Genomic DNA, 15,288 nt, shown 5'->3' with positions numbered 1-15,288 from the left:
TCCTGGGCAACTGGCTTCTTTCTCTTCCATTCCTTTATCCTCTGAGGCTTTGCTGCGTGCACAGAAGACAGGACAGATGTACAGGCTGCTGCAGCCCAGGGTCCCCTGTGGGACAGTAATTGCAGGATGAGGTAAGGCAGAAGGAAGTGGGTGCTCTAGGCTGAAGGGAAGGACAGCTGTGCTTCCCAGGATCTGGAGCAAGTTAATTGATAAATACCAGAGTTGGACTTGAAGGAAAGCTGGGCATTCACACAGCCAAGAAAGCCAAACTGCTTTGGAAGAAGCCCTGGCCTTTGTTGCACAATCTCTATGCAAGGCACTCGCTGTACTCGGAGAGCAAGAGGGAAACTAGGGATAAGCAAACGTACACCCCCTCACTCAGCCTCGCACAGCTCCAAACACAGCTCGGCACAGGCCTCCAGCTTCCCACCTATCAACAGCCACAGCCCCCAAAAGCTGGCACTGCAGCTGCCCCCACGGAGCTCGGTGCAAGAAGCAGCAAGAGGACTCAGAAAAGTCGAAGGCACATACCACCCGGACAGCCAGTTTCTGTAACTCTCAGTGTTCGACGGGCCTTTGAAACCTCAGGAGAAAGCAAGCAGCAATGAGGACCTCAAGCATTCTTTCCAAACCGGTATTAGACATACAACCAACTGCTAGGTAAATAAAAACTGCAAAGCCTTTAGCTTGCAGCTTCACAACATTCAGCGACATAACCTTGTGCTTCTCTGACCGCTTTCACTTGACAATTCATTTAAAGAAAACTCTGGCTGGCTCCCAACACCCCGTAAGTTCACCCAAATCCTACCTTATCACGCAAACAGCAACTCAGATTCAGTCAGGACCTTCTCTGCCACACCAAGCTACCATGTGGTAGCTCAGGATACTCTGTTGCAGAAAGGAGCTGCAAACAGGGAAAAAGAAAGGTGTAAGTCCTCAGGAAAATCAGGGTAGAACACACTCGCATCCTCCTCGCTAGCCCTCAAGTCTTTAATCTCCTAGGTCACTGCAAGCTTCTTACCACAAAGAGGACATCAAACATGCCCAGAGAGCTGCCTCATTCATCCCTTCCCTCAAAAAACCACAGCCTCACCTGAACCAGATTTATATAAACTCCTTGCTCTCACACCCCTGTGAGGACAGGTTAATTGGAGTCATAAGGTTGACCTCCTTCTTTTCTCCAGGGGGAACAGTTTACTTTGTTAGTCCTTTTCCTCCTCCTTGTTTCTCCAACGGTCACAGATGGCCCAGGGAACCGTGTTTTAGATACACTTTAAAGCCCCTGTGGCTTACTAATATGGGAAGACTTGGGAAGCCCTGTATTATTCCACTTTATCTGAAAAGCTTCACAAGGCTTAGAGAAAGCATCAGGAATTACTGCGTGAGAGATCTTACCTGGGTCACAGCCATGCACCTGGAAACACACACCTAAACCACCTGTACAACACATAGACATCAGGCTTCCCTTCTCGTGTGTGCCAACACCTCTGCAAAATTACACAGTCATTTCAAAGAAAAAGCACCGCTGTGCACTTCCAGCCACAGCAGCGGGATGCAAACAAAGCCTGTGTGTACACACACGTGCATATGTACGTGCACACACACACAAAATACATGTGCACACCCTTGTGTGCAAATTATCTGTCTTCCGTTTGTATTTGGCTTGGCTGTACAGCCTGCTCTCCGTGGGCTCGGCCAGGAGATATCCAGGCTAAGATAAACACCAGACAGCTGCTGGGAGCCAGCGATAGTTTGGTGATTAACAGCTGTGTGGGGCTCTACACAGGGACCCCCCCGACCTCCACAATCCCTCCAGAACAGGCTGTTTCACTTCAGATTTCTGTTTGTCAGGCGAAGGCTGGAAGGCATCAGAGGAGAGTCCCTGCAAAAGTCGCAGGTGGGAAACCTGGCAAGGAGAAGCTGCTGCCCCAAACCCCGTCACTGCCCCCCCCCCCCCAACTCTGTCCCTTCCCCGGCATGCCAGCCGTGGCAGCCTGCAATGGCTTTGCCCGGCACCTCCTGTGCAGCACTTGCGGCCACAAATGCAAAAATGCAATTGCTTATTTCAAAGTTGCTGAAATCCATGAAAGAATAGCAAAAAGCTTACAGTAAAGCCTATTCTCGTGGCATTTGTGGTTTAACACAATTCAGAAGAAGGTCTTGCAAGTGTTTCACTTTGGGCTCTTTGCAAATGGGCTCCTCTCTTCTAGCACAGGCATGCAGCAAGTGACAGCCTTGTCCTGGAAGAGGAGAAGCTGAGGAAAGAGGATAGACCTGGGCTTTCGACTTAGAATGGGTTTGATACACGAGGAGATGAAAGAAATGCTGTTACCCCTTCATACCAAGAGGCAACGGGATGCTTAATGACTGTAGCTGATCATTTCCAAAAAGCACAAAGAAATTCCCGGTCTGACTTTCCCAGTTAGAAAGGGCAGCCGCAGCTGCAGCAGGACTGCTGAATGGAAATCCATCCCGAGCAGCAGCGGTCTAGGATGCCTTACACACCACTGCAGAGCCAAAGACGTTTTGACGGAGGAAAGGGGTGAAAAGTGGGAAGTTGCTCACAATGCGACTATAAAAACAAAGTCTAGGGATTAGTTAATAATGTGTGGTCTGAGAAAACAAACACATCTCCCCATAAAGACCCTAGTTCAAATAAACTGGTGCTGTTGTCATTAAACCCCACCATCTGCATGTCTGTTTTCCACTGGGTCTAATGTGTAATTTAAAGGGACCACTGTGTGGAGAAATAGTCCCCCAACACCATCCTTTGGGGCACTTCAAAATCCAGATGTGGCTGAGAGACACTGTGACTTGGACTCATCCCTGCGTAACATTTGTACTGAAACTAAACGTATATAGCTGCAAACCCTTAAGCTTTTATGCAGGAAGCCTAAGTCGAAGGCAAGGGCTTCTTGCCTTCAAAACGATGAAGCCCACAGCCCCTAAAAAGCCAGCAGATGGAGGGATGTGGAAAGGTGGCTGGTTGTGCCCAAGGCGATCGCATGCCCCGTGGAGCTCTCCATCTCCTTTCCCTCTCTGCTCCCAGCTCCCAGCCCTGGACCTGAGAAACTAGGTCTAGTACTAAAGCCCCCCCCCCAGCTCGGTGGGTGACTGAAGACCTCCCTGGCTCTGCTCAGGTCGCTCTTTCATGCCTGATTGCAGCTCATCAAGGCCCAAAGTCTAATAATGAAACAACCAAGGCTGAGAGCTCTCTGTGACAGCTTAACTGATGATTGTAATTAGGGACCAGCCCACACAGCTTTTCATTAGTGTGCCGCACAGGACTTATTATGACTGTCGTGGAGAGACTGTGCTTCACGTCCAGGAAAAAGGCATCAAGGCCCGTAAGTCATCAAGGAAAAGGGGAGCAGAAAGGCTTGGTGCAAATAGGGAGCTCTCTGTGCTCTTATGGATTCGTAAATGGCCGTTACTGTGCGTTTTCAGTGCGGAGTGATGTTTCGTTTACATGAGTTTGTATTCTGGGTACATCCAAGCATGTTTTTATTTTATTGCATGTGGCACATTCATCATTTTTTCAACTTCTGCGGCACCCTGGTTATTCCCCAGATGCTGGTGACTGCAGGCAGTCTCTTGAGTCTCTGCTTCTTTCCCTCCAGACAATCAATGTACCCCTAGATGAGCCTGACCATCTCTTTCCTTAGTCCATGGGTCACTGGTTTTGGCTATGATTCACTTACCAGCCTTCTCCGAGTGCTGGCTGAGACCTTTCGCTGCAGTTGTGGTGGTGCCGTGTACCTGGGGTGTCTATATCACTTCCTCTGTTTTGCTTCCTGAAAAATTAAAAATATTTTCTTACATAGCAAAAGACTAACCATACTAAGAAATAACGCTCATTTTCTAGATGATAGGTAGAACACAGTCCTCTGGGGTCTCTACTTTCTTCCTCCCTTCTGTCTTTCCAAGCAGAACCTGCTTCTCTCTCCTACGCTGCAAACGAGATTTTGGGTTTTGTCAGTTTAATTCTGCAGCTTCGAGTTTCCTCACTCCTGGGCAATGTCTGCCCTTCTCGTAGCTGTTTTATAGAAGAACTTGTGATTGTAAATGGCAAAACGAAGGAAAAGGAAGTAAACTGGTTATTGTGCCAGAACCACTCCTGGCACTCCTCCCATTTCTATTTTCTTTTACATTATAAAGCTGGAATAAATCAAAGTGAGCAGTACACCGGTAAACTGATGAAAGGGGAGCAGAATCAGCACTCTGGTCCCTCACGCTGGTATAAAGAGGTGCGTCCCATGCAGGCAAGAGTTAGCCTGAATTACAAGTGGTGGGGAAGGAGAATAGACTCAGAGTGTTTATTAGCAGTCATAACCTTAATCAAATAACACTCAAGGATATGTAAAGAAATCTGTTCCACTGCAGCCTCCCAAGCCAAATAAAGGAGTAAATGGGACTTCTATCAAAAATCCCTTTTAAAACTCATGTTGGGTTTTTTTTAAAAAAAATATCCCAATTTCTTGGGGAACAGCCAAAGCTCCAGAGGAGCTGCCCGAGATCAAACCAGTGGCCCATTGTGCTGGGCATTCAGCCTCCTGCGGTCACCAGCTCCAATGCACTGCAGAAAGGTGATGCCCCAGGATGAACCTGGCCGCTTGGGCAATGGTTTCCATGTGTGGAAGGAAGAGGATGCTCCTCCCAAATTATCGGCCCTACAGGCATCTCCCAGCTCAGAGATTTCAATCTCCCCATTCCACTTTGCATAGCAGGAGACTCATTCGCTCCCTCTCCCCCATCCATGGGACTGCTTTAGTCAACGTCTACACACTATGTAGAATTACGGGGGGCGGGGAGGGGAATAAAAGAGGAGAAACAGACTCTGTGTAATAGAGGTGCATGTAAATAATCACTGGCCTAATCCCCTCTGACAACGAAAGATATCCCACCAGAAAATGTTCAAGCCTGTAACTCAACCTGAAATTTAAGCACAAGGAAGTCGTGTCAAAAGGGGACTCGGGTTCCCATAAAAGCCTCTCTACTTCCAGACCCTGGGCCCCCTAGCCAAAAAAACAGAGCAAACTTCCAGACATAACATCAGAGAAGTGCAGGCCTCACAAAGGGACTTGCTAACCTCCACCAGAGAGACAACCACCAAGAAAACAAGCAGAGCGAAGGAAGCCTTCAAGCCCAGATGAAGTACCTGCCAGGGAAGAGAGGCACGCTTTCCATCAGAGAACCAACGGGCTGCGGCACATTATCCCACCAGGGCTGGTGAAAGCCTTCTCGGGGGAGTCATTCAAAACCAGACTGGAAAAGCCCTGGAGAAGATTCGTGGCTGGAGTCTGTTCTCCTCCGCTCTTGTGCAACAACCCTGAAGTTGATGCATGACAGAAGAATCTAGCTTGGTGTAGGAAGAGAAGCCCCTGCACAGAGAGAGAGGGGGATTAAATAAGCTAATTGCGGTTTCAATTCTCTTGCTCCATCACTTCTGACCCACTGAGGGCGTGCAGTGTGTGAGGTCCCACCAGCATTGCATGGGCAGGACTGAAAATCTTCCTGAAAGCAGCACGCATCACCTGGGGAGCAGAGGGCAGCTCCAGTGGAGCGGGTACTCATCTCTGTGTGAGGACACCCGAGGTTAATGCCTCCTTTGCAGTCAAAGACGATATTAAAGAAGAGAAGCAACAAGAGCCAAATTTTGGTCTGCTTTTAAGAGTAGAGGGCCAGGTCAGGACCTGGCTTCTGGTTTTTCACAAAGGAAGAGAATCCCTAAGAATGGCATTGCCTTTGCCAGGGTTAGCAGCTAGTCTGCTGCATTCCCTGCCTCCACCAGCCTTGCCTTGCCTGCCTGCACCCCAGCAGCTCCTCACGGACTGCCAGAGCACCACGCTGCCAGAAAACCAGATCATCTTCCAGCCATGAAGCACCGAGGCAGGCACCTGCCAAGGATGGGTCAGAGTCCACCCTCGCAGCAGTGTCCCACGGTCCATCAGAAAGTGCTCTAGAGGAACGCTGAACTTAGAAAAGAGCTGTCTCCATAGCGCACACAGAAATTCCCTCCAGCCTGGTTTAGCCACGGGACTAGGGGCTCGCTGTGAACACCGTAACTCAACCATCAGGCTTGTTCGAGAGCAGGTAACTTGCTCGCCTCAGTTTCTCCCATCATCTTTGGTCCCCCTTTAGCTCAAGACCCCTACCAAAGGCAGGGGGGAACCACTGGAGTGTCAGCTTGTGCTCCCATTGCCTCCAGGCCCTGAACAGGTCCTGCCTGTGCTCCTCTGGTCCCTACCGCTTGCACACTGCACCCTCTGCCTGCACAGAAAGCAGCAACACCCTGATGAACGAGAAATATTAAGAGAAAAGTGTTGGGGAAACGAGCCACAGGCTGCAGAGAGCAAAGATGCTCAACTGCAGGACTTCACGGTCTCCCCTCTCACCATCGGTGCTGCTGGCTGCATCTCATCTTTCTTTACCCAGAGCCTCCAGACACAAGACTCTGCTGGTATTAAATTCCCTCCGCATGCGACAGGATCCCTCCCCTGCTACACGGGGGAGTTTCTCTTCACTGGTTGGGAATTTTCCGACGAGATGGTTTCTCATCGGAAAATGCCGATACACTGAAATCAAAGCCCTTTGTGGGAATGTACTCGTTTCAGGGAACCTTTCATGGGAAAATTTTCTTCAAACTCCGGCTGGAGCTTTCCGCCTGAGAGGGGTGAGCATCCAACATCCAACATCCCCATCACCTGGCAGAGCCGCTGCCCCCCGCCCCCCTGCCCCGGGATGGGGACACCAACAGCCCTCTCTGTATTTTCTTCTCCCCATCTGCCCAGCCCCAGGACCTCTCACAGGGAGGTTTGTGTCTCTCTAGATTTCTCTAATCCCTTATGTATCTCTATATATAAAATATAATATATATATAAAATATATATATCCTGCAACACTCAGGGACACAGTCCCTTCAGCCCTGCGGGCAGGACATTATCTCGGGATGCAGGGAAGTGCACATCGGATGTGAAGCCACAAATCTTCTAGATCACCTGCCCACGTTTTTCCCGAGGAAAACCAGCCAGAGCCTTGGGATCACCCCAAAGCAGGGCTGGAAACGAGCTCAAGTTTAGGAGAAACTGCCATGCAGGGGCTGGGGACCCTGTCCTGCACTGAGCTCTAGTGTGCAGGGCGATGTGGTGGCGTGGTGGGGGTCACTAGTGTCCTCCCTGTCCACAGAGGCTTTCCCTTGCCCCTCGCAGGCTCTGTGATGGCTGAGACAACAGCACCATCTCGTGCCTCTGCTTGCCTTGGGGAAAAAAATTAAGGGACAACCCCAAAGCTCCCTCTCGCGGCTCCTGCAGCGAGAAGGTCGCAGCAGCCAGGAGCAGATGTTCCTCCCCACATCCCTTGGTGTGCAGAGAGAAGGCATGAGGGCAAACTAGAGCTTGCAGCTTGCCTGCTCCCCAGACTGAAGCATTTCAGAGAAACTACTCCTGGGCATGGCAGGACATGGCATGTTCATGCCCCGGCCACCCCAGCTCCATCCACAGCAGCTGGGGGTCCACACGAGGACATCGTGCAGGTTAAGGCAGTCCCTCCAGATGGGCAAATCTGGATTTGATAGCTCAGACCTGCTGCCGCAGAGCATGGCATGTTATTTCAGGAGCTACCTACCAGGTTTCACTAAAATTGTTCCCCCGAAAAACATCTGAAGGGCTGCGGTCCTTCAGGAGATGTTCAAAGCCAAGGAAGGTGGCTCCATCCGTGACCTGCTGCTGCAGTGCTGGGACCCGAAGCAGTAACCTTACAGGCAGCAGCATAACTTTAGCAGTTCAAGGTTGTTTCAGGAGGATGCTCGCTGCAAACATGCTGTGGCAACCTTAACAGTGGCTGCAAGGCTTTCAACATCTGCAGTTTCAAAGCTGGCACTTTTAACTGAATTTGGCACAGAGCTGGGGGGATTTGCTCATATGAAGCTGTCCCTGTTCTTTCCCAAGTGATTTCCTCCCCTACTGCAACCACTTTCTAATTTCACATCGTGATGAAATCAAGTCCCTCTGAAGTTTTCCCCCTGGAATGATCCGGAGGGCTGACAGATTGCAAAACCTCTTAGCGCCGTCTTATCTGCCAGTGCTTGTGCCGTACTCCAGGCTAAATACAGCTGCTGCCAAGCAGAAGAGATGAACTTTTTCTTAAGGACAATACAATCTACAGACCAGGCGTGTGGAGCTTTTTAAAGGGTATTAGTAGCTTTAGATGTAGCTTTGCCTCAATTTTTGCCGTCCGAGAAAAGTAATGATAGTAGTCCTGCTCTCTTGTGCTAATCTCATACCTGGATGTTTCAGGGTACTCAATGGCCATCCCTCTCACCCCCAAAATGTTCCTCTCAAGCCACAACAAAGGACCGCAGTTTTCAGTCCTGTTCCCTTCCTTCCCTCCATGCAACCTCACTTTTTCACTCCTAACCATCGCCCTGTCCTACCATCCTCAGCCCTTCCGCACCCTCTGCCTCCCACCAGCACGGGGCCCTTGCCTACGCTGCTCTCCAACTTGACGGAGACACTTGGCCGAGGCCATCGGCCAGGATCTTGCCACGCTCGACCAGCGCTGCGAGTTAAGCCTGCCTTCCCGTGTCCCTCGCCACGCACGCTGAACTTTCCAGGGAATATCATGCCTGACGGCGTGCCAGCCTTGTTGTTCACTATCGATGAGATAATGTCTCTTAAATCTGGATCCCTGACACAAGGGCGTTCTACCCTCTTTTGCCAGTGGCTGCATTCCAATTTCAGGACAGAAATGACCAGGAGAAATATGAGAGGTTAGTGACATTCTTGGCTTGGAAATTGTCAGCCTGTCACGGAAAGGAATGTGATCAAAAAGAGACGTCGCTGCTGTTTATTTTCAAGTCCTTGATGAGTGATGCACTTTAATACACGCTGTTCTAATGCAGCTCTTGGGCTTCAGGTGAACCTTGCCGAAGGGCGTGGGACAGGTTATTTTTGTTAGCGGAACATACTGGGTCAAGAAGAGCCCTTAAAAAGGATCACAGCACACCGTACCTATTTATACCCTGGATGTTGTTTTCCTCAGGGATGGACAGGCCCTGCATCCTGCTTTTCCATGCAGGTGGCAGCAGGAACGTTGCCAAATGCCGTTCTGAGTGCCTGCCTCGAGGGGTAGCGGGAGTTTCAGATGGTCCATAGGGGCTGCTTTGGAGACACACGTGAATCTGGGCTAAAGCTCTTGAAATGTGCAAGGATGTGTTTGTGCTGAAGTGTGCTGAAAATGACAGCCATAAGCTAGTTTATTAGAATTCGCTTGCAAGGACAAAAGCTTAATACAGCTTGATGGAGTGTACAAAGCCCAGAGCAGACTTGGCTCAATAAAATTGCACTGCCTTTTGAGATAGTGATGAAGCACAGTGCTGGGAAGGCTCTTTACCAGTCAGTCATGCCGGGAAAGCTCCGGTTGCTTCGTCTTCATCACTTCGTCACAAAAGGAGCAACAAAAAGCAATCTCCATCCTTTCAGAGTTACTCAATTGTTCCAACAGCCCTTTCTCTAGACAAGCAACTTGCTCTCCCAAGGCCAGGTCTAGAGGGCACAGGGGGTAACCTGGGTGAGCGTGCTGTTTGCGTGGGGTTTGCAGCACGTGCATGCTGGAGACGAGGGAGGAATCCAAGAATTTTTATTGGCCTAATCAGACAAAACATGGACAAGATCCTTACCGGCGCAAGAGCACGTTCCCATCGCACAAACGAATTCCTCCAGTGGCCCTGACTGTACGGGCGGCAGATAGCATCAGAGCATCTGTCGAGAAGAGATTACCGAGTGCTAATGCTCTAAAAGGCCTCAGTTCCCTCAGCAGCTGCAAACGTGAGCAAACTAGAGAATATGTTGCGGACAGATCATCCAGCAGCATTTTTGCAACAAACAAGTCACGAGCGCTGTCAGCCGTCAGATGGAGGGGCACTAGCTGTCAGCGGGAAGAACGCTCAGCTCCGTTAGCTGCGTCAGGAGCAGGGTGTCCTGCATCTTGTGCCAGCCAGACACAGAAAGGGTGAGCCACCGCCTGACAGCCTGAGCTCAAGTAATACACGCTCAGCTTGCGCGGCGTTTTCTCACCGTCCTGTATTGCGATAGCTCCCGAGGCACCCAGGGCTGGCATCACCTCTCCGAGGGACACGGCTCGCAGCTGCCCTGACAGTGCTGTGCACATCACCGCTTTGCAGCAGTCAAGTGAAGCTATTAAATATCAAGTACTTCCCATGAAGCTGACATTTTTAATCCCCGTGCTGCCTTCCCTTTTCACACACTGGAGGCTGGGGCCTTTCCCCACTGCGAGGGGCTTTTTCCCCCCCACCACACCATTTCACCAGCCTTATTGCTCCCTCCCACTCACAGCTGAGAATTAAAAGACATAATAAAGAGCCCTTGAACCGGAGGGGGAGCATCTGGTGGGGAGGCGGAGGGGGGGAAAGCAGGTCCCTTGTTTGAGCCCGGGATTCATCTGCCTCTCCCCGCGGAGATGAAGAGGCCCTTTCACCCCAGCAACCAGAAGGTTGAAGCTGGATATGTGCTTACCAGCACGGCCGTGGCTGGGAGCTGCCAGCCTGGGGTCTGACGGCGGTGACATTTCTCCCTCAGATTAGACGGTACGGTGCAAAAACGTATTAGAGTTGCTGGGGAGACTGCCCCTTCATAAGGCTGCACGCTTGGGAGCGAGCCGCTGTAGCTATGAAACCGGGCCACAGCGGGGCTTCAGCCCCTCTCCGCAGATTAAGGTTAATAAGAGCCTCCCCAGCCTGCCGTGCCCACCGTGCTCTCCCAGCAGCGAGCAGACCGGACCGAGGTGGGAGCCCAGCGCCTCTAATATCCCCACCGGCGAGCGCGCTGTGCCCCTGCTTTTGTTCTCCGCTTCTGCCCGGTGATTTTCATTACGAATATCCTCTTATTATGCGCGCATGGGGGGGATGAGAAGGAGGGGACTGGGCCCACACAAAGAGAAAGAAAAGGCTGCTTGCTAGAAAACCAGTAATTACAGGGCTCAGGCTTTCCTCGCGGAGGATTCATACGGATTCGACATGGCAGTGTTTCACACGTACGGCCCCTCTGGGGGCAAGCTCCCGTTTCGATTTCATTATCACCAAGCTGGGCTGCTAGGGGAACTTTTGCCCCGAAATGAGTTCCCCAAAGGGGACAGTTGCACTTCTTTCATTATTTGCTTTGAAAGCAGTTGCGCCGCTGCCCCCAAAAGCTTCTGCGTTTGCTCGGGCGCGCGATGGGAGAGCACAAATGCCGTCAGTTGGCTTGTCATCACAGAGCCGTTGCGGCCAGGAAGCGTGGGAAATCTTATACGTGGTTACCACCTATTCCAGCAAAATCCAGAGGTGTTGAATCACCCCTTCAAACATCTCCTAACCCCACGGGCGACTTGTGAAAGCTGCGCTCTCGAGGTGCTTACAAACCCAAGCAAATGCTCCGTCTGTCCTTTTACAAGGGAGGTAAAACATAACCCACGTATAAATGGATACAAGCAAAGCCTTGCAGGAGTGAAACATGACTTTTTGTACTCACTTGCCACAGGCATCGCGTCATTTTCTTCAGTTCAAGCTGTATGGGTTAGCACGGTACCCAGAGCTTTGTGGCGTTAGGATGTCTGCACAGCTCTGGATCAGGTTATCAGCCCGGTTTAACAGCAGGGTGAAATGACAGCTCAGAACCAAGTTCACACAGGAGGTCTGAGAGAAGAGGAACCCAAACTGCCTCCTCCCTGCTCAAAAAGCACGTTAGTAACAGACACCTCTCCTGTTTGCTAATGCATCCTTGTGTGTTGCACACAAACCTGAAAGGGGGCCCGTTTGGGGTAATTTTACACCTTTTCTCTGGGGAATGTATCTTGGGGCCAGTTTTTCACCTCCCTTGGTGCTTTGCCAAGAACTCTGGGACATTTGTAGGACACCTAACAGTGGCAAGACTCACGACGAGAGCCAAAAAACTCCACAGGAAAGATGTTTCTGCCATTAGCACGTGCACTTTTAGGCAAGCTACCCTGATCCTGTGTGTTTTTATGATGTGTACAAGACAAGGACCAGCACATCAATCCACCCCGCAATCTCAGAGGCAAGGTACAATCATTTGATGACAAATACTAAGAAATCTGCTGTCGTGGACAGAGCCCCATAGTACTAGAAGTCAGTCCTGTCCCTGAAAGCTCACAAACTCAACATCTATGCATACTTCCAGGGGCCTGGATCCATTATTCCCGGGCCAAAAGCAAAGTGTGGAGTTGGACTGGAGCTGAGGTTTCAGGTAACCCCAATCTGCTACTGAAAACAAGTCCCAGGTTTATGGTTTGGTTCCTCGTAAAGACCAGACCACTTGCAAAACTCAGACCCAAGCCCGGCATCTGCTTTCCAAACTGCCAAATTTTGCTTTGGTTCTCAATTCCCATCGCCTTTTCTTTCTCTCCTTATTTACTTGTTAATTTCCATGGCTCTTAATTTCCTGCACCCCTAGCCCCGCTGAGACCAGCCTCTGCCTACATGGGATTGCACGCTACGGCCCTTGCCTCTTCAGGGAAAGGTCAGGAACCGAGGTTTAGTGTGCCGAGAAGAAAGGCAGCAGCAGACAGACAGAGAGCACTCATAAAGATCTGGCTGTGAGCCTCTCTGAGAAAATGTCAGGTTGGGAAGGCTATAATAGCTTTAATCTGCAGTACAAGAGGATTAAAAGACTCGTTCTCACACGACAAAAGAGAAAAGAAGGGAGCGGAAGGAGCAGAACAAGGGGAGAATGAAGGCTGCAAGGGGAGGAAGGGAGAAAGTTAAAGAGCTCAACTATAAAGAGCATCAGGATTTAAAGAGCTCCGTCTTCTAGCGTAATAAATGTGAAGTGGCCTGCATGGAAAGGGGGCTTTAGCCAATGGCTTTGCTTTTGCTTTTTCACACTAAGCACACACACTTCAGCCTTCTTCAATCAAGGCAACTTGTTATGTTTGGCTTTGTTGATTTTTAGGGGCAAAGGAGTAGGAGGGGGAAACAGAAGGTTAATGAGGCTCTGCCAGATGCGACACTCGAGAGGACCGGTGGGCATTATATTTTTTAAACAGTGGTTTATGGTCTTTGATCCTCACCCCTGCTGTCCCTCCTCTAGCACGTCCCTCAAACCCCCTTGTCCTCGAGGGCCGTGGAAGAGCCAAGGGGCCTGGGAACAGGAAGGAAGTACACCGAATTGCGGGACTCTCTCCTCAAGTACTGCTTGAGCGACCTTTTCAACCGCTCAGCGAGGCCAGGAGATGAAGAGAGCTTAATTGAAAGGGTAAGGAAAGAAGGCGACTTTAAATACTTTTCAAAAAGAAAAAAAACACACCCAACCCCATGCATCCATGGCAGGAGATGTAAAGACCAACGAGCCACTAACACGAACAAGCAAGCTGCACTCCAGAAGGGAAACCAGGTACTCAAAGCCAGCTTTCAGCATCCATCACCCATGTATTGCGGGAACCAGGGTTTCTCAGGGCTGGATGCTAACCTCAAATCAAGGCAGGACTGTCCCGCTCGATTAGCAGGGAGATTTGGACACACTTACATTAGGACATGACCAATATTCTCCTCAAAGACAGGAGGAAACCTTCCCCCCGCTGGAAGTAAGGACTTTAGTCTTTACAAGTCTTTGAAGAAATGGTAACACGGGAAGGTAAGGCAATCACCCAGGAGTCCCCAGTTTCCTCCCATTAACACGCTCACCAGCCTGAGGCACTCTGAGAAGAGAGAAGCGGGTTTTTAGAAGTCCACCGTGTTAAACAGGACTGCAACATTTGCTCTGATCTTGCACCTGCCTGGCTCAGCAGACTCACAAGTCAGGAGCGATGCTCCAAGACAACACCAGGCACAGTCAAATGTCTAAGGCAGGTTGTCTCAACTATTTTAGCAGCTTAGCACAGTGCTGGGGGCTAGCTAGCGCTCTGCGCACAAGTTGTACTCAGAGGGGAAAAAAAAAAAAATAAAAAAATACTGTAACATAATAAGCAAGTTCCAGACAGGAATTAGAGTATAGCATATCCAGTGGAGACAGGGGGCTGGAGTGGCATTAAGGTAGGAAGAATATAATTACCTGAACTGGCCGGTGGCCAGGATAGTGATATTCATTTACATCAAGAAAGTTAGAAGTGCCAAAACCTGGATTTTACATTTAAATCCAGAAGATTGCATATCAGAGCATCCCGATTCCATTCTTCCAACTTTTGGCTGGAAGGAAAGGTCTCCTGACAAGTTTTCTCCTCGCCACAACAGGAGGGCTTATCCTCAGCTTCACTTGGGAAGCCCAACGCCATCCCAGCGCCAGTAGCCTGTAGCTATCGATGCTTTGCTACAAGGCACCTATCGCCGAGGCAATGCCTGCACCTTGCGCTACGGGGAAAACCTCATCCCACTCCCCGTGACTCGCCCGCAGGCAACAAAGCCATACGCAGTCACCAACGCAGTCACCAGCAAGCTCTCTTGAGCGTAGCCCCTAGTTCGATCTGGTATTAATTATCCACTGCTCTGCAGAGATAAATGCTTAATCCTCTGGCTGTTGACACTGGAAATGGACCAATCTACCCTGGGGTGGATATTATACAGGGGAACTTGGCTTCAGCTATGATCCCTGCATCATCTGCTGTACAAATGTTCACCGGCTTGCGGGTAATGGATTTCATAGGGTGTATGGGATCTTTCCATGGCAGAGCTAATCTAGAATAATACATGAGCCAAGCATTCATCGTATCAGGTTTATCTTCCTCCCTCATTTTTTTTCTTCAATGTAATATTTCCAATTTCATGTGGAATTTCTCATTTTCAGACATTCTCTATTTCCTTATAGCTTACCAGCTTTCCTCCTTCAGGACTGATATCCAGGTGAACTTCCTAAGCAGCACGGCCCAAGGGATGCGGCAACGGGTCTCTGCAACCCCTGCTTCTCTGAGCGTCTTTCACTTTCTTCCAGGAGAAAGGCCAAAGATCTCCACATCGCTTCTCTGGTTTCACACTTGCAGGAAAGCCTAAATCAAGAAGTTCGCTTGTCAGGGAGAAAGCAGAGATGCTACCAGCGATGGGAAAACTGTTTCTATTTCTGAACAAGCTGCTAAGGACTTTGGTCCTTCCCATGTCTGAGCAGTTCCACTAATGCCACTGCGTGCCAGGAGCGTAAACCACTGTCCCAGACTCATTGCCACCAGCACTGCAGCCCCAACCAGGCTTTTTGGGACACTCGGGGAGATGCCTGTCCCCACCTTCCCACTCCCATCTGGGCTTTCTTGCCTCTCTGCTCCTTGCTCTTCTCTTCCCAAGGGCTGTCT

General features: G+C 50.2%; 1 protein-coding gene across 5 annotated transcripts in view; it reads right to left on the bottom strand.

Moving 5' to 3' along the window:
* SNX19 (sorting nexin 19) overlaps nt 1-15,288 on the bottom strand; it is a 132,654-nt gene that overhangs the window by 90,367 nt on the left and 26,999 nt on the right. Inside the window, exons 11-13 of one of the 5 annotated variants that reach the window (XR_005107784.1) lie at nt 14,819-14,991; nt 3,702-3,794; nt 809-904 (exon numbers count right to left, since the gene is read on the bottom strand). Coding sequence is in view for 2 of the 5 variants with exons in the window: in XM_037409723.1 (XP_037265620.1) it covers nt 14,832-14,991 (160 nt within the window). In the remaining 3 variants the exon portion in view is untranslated. Of the gene's footprint in view, nt 1-808; nt 905-3,701; nt 3,795-5,158; nt 5,382-14,812; nt 14,992-15,288 lie in introns of those variants that run through there. The other 4 variants (XR_005107786.1, XM_037409723.1, XM_037409724.1 and 1 more) reach the window with 4 other exon arrangements.

This window comes from Falco rusticolus, chromosome 16, assembly GCF_015220075.1.
Source record: "Falco rusticolus isolate bFalRus1 chromosome 16, bFalRus1.pri, whole genome shotgun sequence".
NCBI classification, from domain to species: domain Eukaryota; kingdom Metazoa; phylum Chordata; class Aves; order Falconiformes; family Falconidae; genus Falco; species Falco rusticolus.
This window is presented reverse-complemented; position numbering and strand designations above follow the sequence as displayed.